Source organism: Vespa mandarinia, chromosome 12 (genome assembly GCF_050613455.1).
Source record: "Vespa mandarinia isolate Hongniang chromosome 12, ASM5061345v1, whole genome shotgun sequence".
NCBI classification, from domain to species: Eukaryota; Metazoa; Arthropoda; class Insecta; order Hymenoptera; family Vespidae; genus Vespa; species Vespa mandarinia.
The window spans coordinates 94,203-105,905 of NC_140821.1; the positions used below are offsets into that span (position 1 = coordinate 94,203).

The 11,703-nt window shown below is 42.1% G+C and overlaps 1 protein-coding gene across 1 annotated transcript in view; it reads right to left on the reverse strand.

The window, feature by feature from the left end:
- The window catches only part of Fas2 (neural cell adhesion molecule fasciclin 2), a 50,317-nt gene extending 41,053 nt beyond the window's left edge, over nucleotides 1-9,264 (reverse strand). Inside the window, exon 1 of the mRNA XM_085660766.1 lies at nucleotides 8,802-9,264. Coding sequence (XP_085516892.1) covers nucleotides 8,802-8,862 — 61 coding nt within the window. The 5' untranslated portion in view covers nucleotides 8,863-9,264. The remainder of the gene's footprint in view (nucleotides 1-8,801) is intronic.
- Between the last annotated feature and the right edge of the window lie 2,439 nt (nucleotides 9,265-11,703).

Genomic DNA, 11,703 nt, shown 5'->3' on the forward strand with positions numbered 1-11,703 from the left:
GGCTGCGTGCGTCGTCCTAATGACGACGACGACGACGACGACGACGACGACGACAAGGAGGCAGGCGAATCAAGCTCTATTCACAAAGAAATCACAAGCCCACAACCGAATTACGTTCCATTCAATTGAAAACGAGTCTCCTTCTCCCCTTTAATTCTCTCTCCTTTTCCATCTCTTTTTTACCGTCGTAGGACTTTGCGGGCTATTAATTACAATGAACTCTCTCTCCATTTTCATTCCTCTCAAAAATGCTTCTACTTGTCCAGCGTCCTTCCCGCTCTATCACGTCTCTCTCTCTCTCTTCCATCCGAGGGTAAATATTTGGAGTCGAGAATAAATAAATCGTTCCTTTGACGAAGCATCGAACGGGTAGCACGGCGAAAAAGTCGATGACGAATCGCGACTACGCGACGCGACGGCGCTTCGAAAATAAATGCGTCGAAAGAGGAGAGAGGGAGGGGGAGAAGGATTGCCCCAATGAATGAATGAAGACGTTGATCGGGAAATTTATTACTATGAATGTTCCTCTACGACTGAAATAATCCATTTAACACGACTACTAATCGCGACGTCCCTGTATCGAACGTTCGACGAAAAAAATGAAATAAAAAACGAAATACGTACCGAATTGCGAAATAGACGACCGCATAATAGAGAGAGAGAGAGAGAGAGAGAGAGAGAGAGAGAGAGAGAGAGGATCCTTTCGGTCGTGCATTCGCGCGCGAATCATACTCTCCGTATACATCGTTTATTAAGCGAAATTCGATTTCTCTCACCCTTCGACCATTTTCTCTCGTCTCTCTTTCGTTGGCCCATACAGAATGCAATGACGCGATTAATGGCCGATAAGCTTCGAAAAATAAAGCCGACCGAAATTATCGAGGCCGAAATGAACGAAATGAATATGGAATCTCGACATATTTTTTGTTAGTCCTTATCACGAAGACGAGGAGATGAAAAGGTAAAAGGGGAGGATGTCGTGGAAAGGAACGACGAGGAAGACTCTAATCTAAGAAAATGGAGGAATTTCCAATTGAATCGACTCGGAAGCAGCACGACGACGAGTATCGCCATCCGATTCAGGTCTCAGTTTGTAACTTTGTCTCGTTTCGAGATACTCTCGCTCGCGATCTCATAAGCGCGATCGAATGGACCCAGACATCTTCCTCCTCGATCTCTACTTACGCTCTATTTTTCTTCTTCTTTCTTTTCTTTTCCTTTCTTTTTTCCATCGCGACAACGTCGAGAACGGAAAGAGGGAAGAAGCTAAGAAATAAAAAGAGATAAAGGAAGGGGGGCTATTCTATACGGAATAAAATAGATAATCTCTTTATCCTCATCGATAAGGAAACGTTCAAAGTATAGCGTGCCTCCTATTTACCACCAATGGCTCTCTTTCCCTCTATCTCTCGGTTTACAACATCGAAACTTTTAATAGCCTTCGATCGTTTGGCGGGAATTCCATGAAAAAGCCGTTAGCCGAGGACTCGACGATTATTAGAAACTTTTTCCTCGTTTCATTTCCGACGACGAGCAAGGTGACAGAGGTTAATAAGGAGGATGACGATTTCCCTCGGACTCATTAATGACGTCCCTTCGCGATCGCTGACTTTACGCTAGGTCCACTCAATGAAAACTAAAGGATCGAAATGAAGTGAGCAAAAGCGAGAGACGTAGAGAGATGAAAGAGATCGATGAACGGGAAAGCAGAAAGTCTGTTTGGTCTGTTGCAATACAAAGAGAGAGAGAGAGAGAGGGGGACGAACGCGAGCAACCCTCTTTACTACGATTCGTACAACGTATTACGGTTAACAGAACGCGCGCACGCGAGAGAGAGAAAATGAGTGAGTTCATGAGGCGCATCCCATATACTCCCTGGATTTTCGATAATTACTAGATTCGATGCGCCGTACTAATTTATTAATCGAACCGATGACCCTCGATCGAAAGTGTAAGCTACGTTTTCTACCTGCTGGTGTGATGTTGGCCACGTTCATACGAGCGAGAGAGAGAGAGAGAGAGAGAGAGAGAGAGAGAGAGAGAGAGAGAGAGAGAGAGAGAGAGAGAGAGCTAGAGGAACTCGTATGTTTCGCGTTCTCTTTTAGAACGCACCAGGGGTGAGAGAAGGAAGGTTACAATTTTCGATCGATTCCCGCGCGAAAACCCCTGTTTTATGCAAATCTCGCTGCGCACCGCACTCTGGTAATAAATTATTCGCTCAACCGGCCCCGTTTATGGTACACAGCTTCTCTCTCTCTCTCTCTCTCTCTCTCATATATCGTTAGAGGTACACTCCCAACTATTATTTGTCGCTGCTACCGCCGTAATACGGCCAAATATTTGCTGGCAATAGCCCGTAGCGAAGGATAAATATTTATAGAGACCGTCGACGATCCTCGATCGTTTCGTTTGTTCCAGGATCCTTTGGATGGAAAAAGGAACAGAAAGAGAAAGAGAGGGGGGGGGGGATAGAGAAAATGGAAAGGAATTGCAGATAAAATGAAAAAGAAAAAAGTAGAGTTGAAAAAATACAACACAAAAAAGTAGATAACATTAGAAATTATTTCTGAAACGATTAAGATCTTATCGTCCCCAAGAGGATATTCTCAGATTGGAAAGTACTAAGTACAAGCGTCTTCTCGGTGGAAAAAAATCGTAAAATGCTCGTGAAAATTAGTCATTGATACCATATCCAGAATTCTAGAAATCCATTATTCATCGATTACGCGCGTTAAAGGGAACGCAAACTTGACATCGTTCTTGGTCATCGTGCTCTTTTCTTCTTTCTCTATCTCCCCCTTTCTTGCTCGATTATCTATATCTCATCGATACTTTATCGATTATCTCGTCGCTCTCGTTATCGGTCGCGCGTAAAATTACTACGAAAAAGGAGAGAGAGAGAGAGAGAGAGAGAGAGAGAGAGAGAGAGAGAAAGAGTCATACGCGAGGTCGTTAATGCGCGTGTCTAGATTTACGATAAAATTATGAAGCACTGGCAGAGAACTAGACTAGATTTATACTGGTTTCGTCTAAGTATACAAGTTTGAAAAAAAAAAATTCAAGCGGAGGAGCTTGGCTTCAATTTTAATAAGCCGGCGCAAAAGTCCCGTAGATAGGTAGAAGTATGTATCCTGTAGGAGCAACGCAAGAGTTCCTTTCTACCGTGGGTACCTCGTGCACTGCTTGAATACCACTTAGGACCAGATATTTCAACAAATTGGAGAGAGAAAGATGAAACGAGCTCGTTTCAAAGCGTTTACTTCTATGGAGAGGGACTCGTATCAAAGATTTACTTTTCCTTATGCCCTTTTTTTGTCGAAACGACCCTTTGAATGCACAATCGGCAATAATAGAGAAGGAAAGAGAGGTGGTCGAGAATTTTTAATAAAAGGAAAAAAAGGAAAGAAAAATAATAATAAAAAGAAAATAATGATTACAGGTTTGGTAAATAATCGGCCTAAATAACACGTCATTTATCGCGCGGCCTTCGCTTCTCGACGAAAGCAATTAAGCGATCGTTCCTCGTTTAAAAAAGATGACAATAATGATGAAAAAGGGAAAACGATGAAATCCTTCAAAAGGATGAAAAGGAAAATTAAGAAGGATTCTTATCGCTTTCAAGAAGAAACCTTTGCTAAATTAGCTCTATCATCGTAAAGGGTGAGTAATATAGAACTTGGGGGGTGGGGGTGGGGGTGGGGGGGGGAGAGAGAAAAAAAGACCACACTCGACTCTTTGACACCGAAGATTCTGATTTATTCTCACGTTCGTATCGGTCGACGCGAAACTAACGGAAAGAAGCTTAGAACCACAGGGAGTCACGGCTGACCTCGCGTCGTAACAACGACGAACTCTCTCTCCCCCCGTCGACTCAAAGGAGAGACTTCCTCCAATGGGCTCCAAAAAGAACAAAAAAAGAACTCAAGGGGCGAGAGAGGGCGGTTTTATGGGTTCTCCTTTCTTACGTTTCTTCGACGGTTAACGAGCCTTCGAGATAAATTTCCACGGCATCGTCGAAAATGACGAGTTCCTGAGATCTTTCGATACGATCGATCGAGAAAAAGAGTAACTTTCAATGGTCCTGCGGATGAGATGAGGAGAAAAAAAAAAAAGAAAAGTTCGAGTTTCTTTTAATTCGCGTGATAAAACAAAATGCAACAAAGTCGGTTGTTCTCGATTCTGTACTTAGGATAAATTACGTTTCGTGCTCGACGACTTACGATTTAGTTTAGACACCCGATATAGAGCGAGGCCTTTCCTACCTACCTACCTACCTACCAACCTACCTACCTACCTACCTACCTACGAAAGGCACGCACTATCTCAAAGGGGAAGCAGCACTCGGTGGTCCGTTGAAAAGTTGAAGAAGGGGCCCTTTGTCCGTACAGGTGCACACGGCAGGTTGCTGGCAGAAGCCCAAAACAGGTTTCCACAAAAATCCGCGCAAGGGACAAGGCATTGAAATTCGACGGATCCGTCCTTTCTCTATTTCTTCCTCGTGGAGGGAATGCGTTTTGAATTGGAAAACACACCGAGGAGAACTCTAGGCAGCGAATCCAATTCTATCATCAAAGAGAAGAGAAATACGTCGCTAACTTCTCTTACCTCGAGCAATTTAAAACTAACGTTTCGTAGGATCTTTCCAAGACCATTTTGAAGCTATTTCGAACCTCGATATACATATTCGCTCTGTCTCTTTGCGATCGAGTTCCGTGCTTGGGAAAATAAAAGGAGACGCGGCGAGCGAGCGAGGGAGGGATAGAGAGAGAGAGAGAGAGATAACACAGGAAGGAAATACATGCCAAGAGGGTTTTAATTACCTAGAATGTCTCATTTATCCCGAGAGATAAGAGGTCTACCGTTTCTCTCGCCTTTCCCGAAGATATCTCACCTTTTCTTTTTTTTTTTCTTTTTATTTTTTTTTAACCGGGATGATTTCGAACAGCTATCTTCTTTTTTCTACCGGTTTAATAGCAATAACGGGCGAGGAAGAAACAAACGGTGCTGGGGGATATTTTAATTAAATTCTATTTCCACAATGTCTCAACCTTCTTTTTTTTTTCCATCTCAGCGAGGACAGCGTCGTAAAATACGAGGCGAGGAAAAAACGAAAAAGAATCGTCGTATAATGTCTAGGAACGATTCGGGCATCGTAATTTGTCTCTTTTAAACTAGGACGCGTTTAAAGAATTCGTCAAAAACGAATATTCGACGAGAGCAACGTCGGAAGTGAAAAGAGCCCTATTGTTATGTTATACGGGGGAAAAAGAAAAAAGAAAAAAATTACGTGCGTAAATGAAGAATCTAAAATCGGTTGAGTTCTGAATTCTCAAGGATAAAATTTCGTATTAACCACGACGTCGACGACGACAACTCCACTCCTATTTTCCTCCTCGAGAGAGAGTGATCCATGCGTTCTCCCTTTCTCTCATTAAATAACAACGTCTGTTATTTTAGTAAGTCACCGTCCGACGTGCCTTCGACGAACGCACGGGTGGGCAGTGGATTTAATTCGCGTCAAGTATTTAACTGTTTGATCCTACGGGTTGCTCGATGACGTCACATTTCGGCTTGTCAAGAGATACAGAGGGCGGGAAGAGAGATGAAGAGAGGAGGAAGAGATATAGACCAGAGAAAATGCGTGCATCTAGTCTATATCTCTTCTTATACGTCTTCTTTCTACGTCCTTTCATTTCTCCTCCTCCTCCTTTTTCTTTTTCATTTTCTTTTCTTTTCTTTTCTTTTCTTGCCTGCTGGTATCTCTAATATCCCTCCTCTCCAAGTTGCATGCTTCCTCTCTCAAACGATAAACCCTTGGTATGGCTCGCTACGATTCAAATCAATCTCCCTTTCCTATTACGTCCATTAACGTCGATATCGGTGATAAAAGAAATCGTTTAATCGATTAATTACCCAAACAAAACACTATATGTTCCCAATTATCTTCTTTCCTTTTTGCACATATAATCGATTCAATCTTTTTATTAAAAACGTAAAACGTTTTTATCTCGTACAACAACTTGTTCGACGGTCTCGAGTCGATTAAAGTTATTTTGAGTCGTTCAAAGGATATATCGTTGAAAGGTCCAACGATAGTCGTTGTAAAAAAGAAAATCAAAAAAGACTACAAATTCCCTTATAATGACTCGAAATGGTAGTTAGGGAGATGGGTGGGTGGGGATCGTGATTTAAGAATTAACAGAAAAAAAAAAGCGAACCTTCAGGATTTTGGTTCTAAAGGTGGTCTTAAATTCGAGATCGAGAAAAAAGATGGCTGTCTCGTTCTCTCTCGTCTAACACGGAGAGCGATGTGCGTGACGATCGAAATAAAAGGTCTCGTGAGAACGAAAGAGGATATCATTGTCTCGAAAGTATAAAGAAATATCTTTCACGCTTCGAGAACACGCTCTTCTCTCTTCTCTACGCATATTTCGCCATCGTAATCTTTGTCATAGAAATTGAAAGAAAAAGATCGCGTTTAATGTAACTTAATGATTTTACTACCATAGTAGTACTCGTTTTCCATTGATTCCGATTTATCTCGTCGTTTTATCGATAAGATAATATATATATATATATATATATATATATATATATATATGTACGCACGCATATATCGCTATCTTTTCACGTTAATGTTCCAACGAATTATCGCGTTCCCATCTTTTCTTATTACATCGAGTGGAAAAAGCGTGCACAACGAGACATACCATATTCTTTCGGAAAATTCCAACATAATGGAATAAATATTCCCTACGTTAGAGGTGTACTCGAAACGCGGAATTGTTCGAATAGGAAGTTTCTTGCGACACGACGACGACTACCGGAGGAAGCCACTTCGCGTCGAACGTACATAGATAACCGTAGGTATGTAAAATATTGTCGTCGAGCGAAGAAAGAACGGAATGTGGAGAATCCGTAATCCATACGCGCGCGGGTCACGGTACGACAATACCGTGTGTTAAAAGAGAGAAGTAGAAGATTGACGACCTCCTCGCTTGCTTCTTCTTCATACACACGCGCATGCTTATTACAACGCAACAAGAGGAAGAGAAGAAAAAGCGCGCGCGCGCGTGTGTGCGTGCGCGTGCTTGTCAGGGAATGAAGCTTCTTTATCATCCATACGATACGCTTTTCACCTTTCTATCGTTTATTGTACGCTGAAAAAGAGAGATAGATAGAGAGAAAGTGTATGAAAAGAAGAGGAAAGGTGTTCCTCTTTCTTGGCTTTGTCGCAAGGCCCGCGCGCACCAACAAGGCGATCTTTGCTTTCGCCTCGAATAAAAGGAGCGCCTTTTTCACGGCACTATTTCTACATTTCTTCTTATAACGCTTTCCTTAGAAAAAGGAGGAGAGAGCTCGAACGATATCGATAAGAGCTCGAACAATTCGATATGGAATCATATATATCATCGTTGTACTTCCTCTCGATCGGTAAGACGAAATATTTCATTTTCGCGAACGGACTGTAGGGTGTCGCAAACCTCTTTTTTCGTCGAATCGAAATCGCTCGAAAGTGAAACCTGATATCGAAGGAACGTTAATACATATATATATATATATATACACATGCGGGCGTATCGTATATAAGCGCTATCCATCGGCTATCTACCTTCTCTCTCTCTTTCTTTCTCGGCACGCTTCTTTAAAACGTAAATTAAAATCTACGAGAGGCTACGAGCAGTAACGCGCTCGTACGCTTGGAAACCAAAGGGACAAGAAGAGAAAAAGAAGAAAAGCAGGACGAGCTCACGGAGGCTAGTCGTTTGAAACCGGACCAAGAGAAGCGAGAGAAAGATAGAAAGAACGAAAGAGCAAAGGACGAAAGGGAAAGAGAGTTTAACGCACGGCCTCGCAGAAAAGACGGGGGATAGTAAAGGAACGAAACGAATCGCGTTCGAGATATGAGAGAAAGAGTCCCCCCCACCGCCATCTCTCTTCGACGTCTTTCGACGATTAGCACCGGTCGTAAAAAAAGAAGCGATTTTTTTATCTACGTGACGATTTTTTAAGAAACGAGTCGTTACCAAAAGAGTCTCCTTTTCCTCCTTTCTCCGAAGGTATAAAAAAAAATGCTCGTCGTCGATTTCTTTCTCTTTTCCGTTCGAAAGGTGTCGTAATCCGAAGCGCCGCCTCTAACAGGTGCGTGGCAAGGCCCAACGAGCCCTTTAGAAAAAAAATTCTCTATGCGCGCGTAAATACGTACGTAGGTACGTGGAAAGAGAGACGAGGGTCAACGTACGTCCTTTCTTAATGCGTACTAGGTTTTACGTTGCCGTCTAATTAGCCTCGAACGACACAAGTTCACGCGTATTAAAGAAGACGATGAATCACCGCTAAGAAAAAGGTTGAGAACGTGGTACCGCGAGACGAAGTCATGGCAAAGAGACGATTCTAAAAGGTAGCGATCGCTCGAACCAGGCAGCGATCTTCTCCTCTCTCTTTCTTTCTCTTTCTCTCTCCGTCTTCTGTCGCTGACTTACGAGGGAAAACGTGGTTGAAATCACGGCGCCAACAGCGTATGAATCCGCGATCGCGAACGAATTCCAACCAATGTAACCGCCATCTACCAATGGCGGAATAGAGAGAGAGAGAAAGAGAGAGAGAGAGAGAGAGAGAGAGAAGAAAAAAGACGCAAGTGTTTTTCGCCGCCTATGCGAGATCGAGCGTCGTCTTTTTCGAGACGAGATCTTTGCTAATATCACGACGATGAATTAGGTGAGGGACGGGGAGGAAGAAAAAAAACAGAAAAGAGAAATGAGAGAAAGAAATAAAATTTATCCTTTCCTTTATTCGCTTACCTATAAGATAAAATAACGCAAAGAGCCATACTGTTGCAGCCGGATGCCCGTGATCTGCCATCGTGGATTAACCGATCGCCTTTTCTTTCCTTCTCGTCTCCACTCTGATTCCACTCTTTTTCTTCTTCTTGACTGTCGTCGACGGTAAAATAATATATTCTTCTTCTACTATAGTGGAATCTCACCGTTCTCCGATCTCTCTCGCACTATCGTTTTTTCACCACACGCGAACTCTCTATTATCTTGGCCAACGAGCGACGGTTAATAATCACGAATGTAAAATAAAAAAAATTCGTTATATACTTTGCATCTTGTGCGCCATCACCGGCATAAGAGAAAAGAGGGGAAAAAAAAATGCAAAGGTGAGAGTCCACACGGTGCGCCTCCTCTTTCTCTTTCTTTCTTACTTGATTTCCACGTCGTATCGTCACGCTGGCCGATCTCAAACTGTGACGGGGAGCGCCGCGAACGCGCTCGGCTCGGCCTTCGGTCGAAATCGTCGACCTTCGGCTGTGCTCGTATTCTCTCTCTCTCTCTCTCTCTCTCTCTCTCTCTTTTCTACACACACATATGCGTGGTGGTGGTAGCGGCGGACATATATACGTTATAATACGCATTTTCCGTTCGTACGTACCTCCTACACGCAACGCGTTTATACACGGTGTACAGGTAATGAAATTCGCGAAAGAGAATTTCTACGCCAAACGTAGAGTTTGCTTTATTAAAATAGTGTAAAAGAGAAAGATAACGAACTAACTTTGCTACGGCCTGTTATGCATTGTCGAACGTAAAAAAAGTCAGTATTTAGTACAGGTAAATTTGAACAATGAAACGTCTTGTCCTTGCAATTAGTATTATTTTCGACTGTCGTTTTCAATGAACTGCTGCTATTGCTACTAGAAAGAAAGAAAAAAGAAAAAAGAAAAAAGAAAAAAGAGTGATATCGATGAAGCAATCGACGATACGTAAAATGGGGATACGTTAGAAAGCGTAACGTAAACGATAGAAAAGTCGATCGCGTATCGATCGACATTATCCATCATAGACTATAAAGAATTCGAAAGTGTATGTATCTCGCCAGAAATATTATTCGAATCAATTAAGGGTTGTATTAATAAATGATTCTGTTAGCTAATTAAACTATACGACAGAAGCAAAGAACACGTATTCGTGGAAAGGAGGCGGGCGAGTGTCGACGCGTCCTATTTGCATTTATTTCTATAGACGCGCAAACGCTACGATATTTCGTGTATATTAGTCACGTTTTACGTCAATATATTTGGTAAATTGTTTACATTTCCTAAAATTTACCTCGATTCGACGTTACCTCCGTTCGATTTCACTCCCCCTTCTCTTTCTCTCCCTCTCGTTCTGGTAAATACGAGATAAAATACAATACTGTCGAGAGAAACTGATACGTAAACGATATTTAGCTATGCTGCGTGCATTATATATCGTTTAGCTTTGTAACAATGCTATGACTACTACCATATTATTACGAACGAGCAAACTTATGTTGTAATTCTGTGAGCGATCCATTTTGAAGAAAAAAAGGCATGAAATATCACGTAATTGAGGTTAGGTACGATTTTACGAATCAGGTTATGTCTTCTTTGATACGGCACACGTTTCTAAAGATATATATATGTATATATATATATATATTTCTTTATCGCGACATGGCACGATCTCTATCTTTCTTTGTTGACACGCGTAAAAAATAAAAGATAAAAGATTTCGAATCGAAGAGGTAAAAATTAAATCGTGTAGCAGGCTGCTAAGTGCGACCTATACTCGACGTTGAAGATTTTGCCCCTCTCGTTAACTGACGAGCAAGAACCAGAGAGAGAGAGAGAGAGAGAATTACGAATGGTCGATGATTCTCGAGGATCTGGAAGATTGATGAGCTCCGTCGTAAACCTCGAACAAATATCGCCATCGCGATACGACTCTTCCATTGTAATTAGGCGCGTGATAATAGCTCGTGTGTATAATGCCGAGCATGTGATAGTTCCTAGTTCAGCATTATTCGAGCCAGGCGCCTAGAATCGGTATGCTGTTTGCACGAAGATTTGCTTATGATGCTTGGAAAATTATCTCATTCTCTCTCTCTCTCTCTCTCTCTCTCTCTCTCTCTCTCTCTCTCTCTCTCTCTCTATCCATCCGTCTACTCATCTATCTTGCTCTCGATCGTAGAACACAGAACGAGTGAAAAGTAAAGACGCAGGTACTCCTCTGGAGTCAAATTATACGACTTCGTTTAAAGCTCGCGTTATATATGAGAGCAAAGATAAATCTGCAAATTTATGCTAATAATCGAGTTATCATGGCAAAATACCTCGTGCAATTTGCATATTGCTTTATGATTGGGCAAACACGCGTAACGACAACCAACGACTCTCCCCCGAACAAATCAATTAGAATTTGATCGTATGGTTGTAGTAGTAGCTATAAATTACTTTCAAGGCGTATTTATGTTCAATTAACATAAATTTAATTCGACGATGGTGGAATAAAAGAAGACAAAGAAGAGAAATTAAAAGGCATCTATGTGCGAATATCAAAAGATACGATAGCGATGCAAATTAAGAGACGGTCCGATTACGAGGCGAGACGACAAACCTACGTTCCGACACTGAACGATACTCAAAGTCAGGACTTCTTTCGAGTGCTTTTCTCTTATTTAGAAAAACACCCTCTCTCCTCCATTTCTCTTTCCCTTCCTTCCCTTTATCTTCTTCTTGGCCCAAACCGAGCCTTTTTGTCTTTCTCCCTCTCCCTTCTGTCTCTCGAGATTCGTACTTGTTCAAATAAACTCGTCGACCCCACAGTGATGGTTTATGTTCTCGCGTGTACCCTCCTCCGCTTGCTCGCGGCATCAACTTGCCTCTCGTGACGCAAG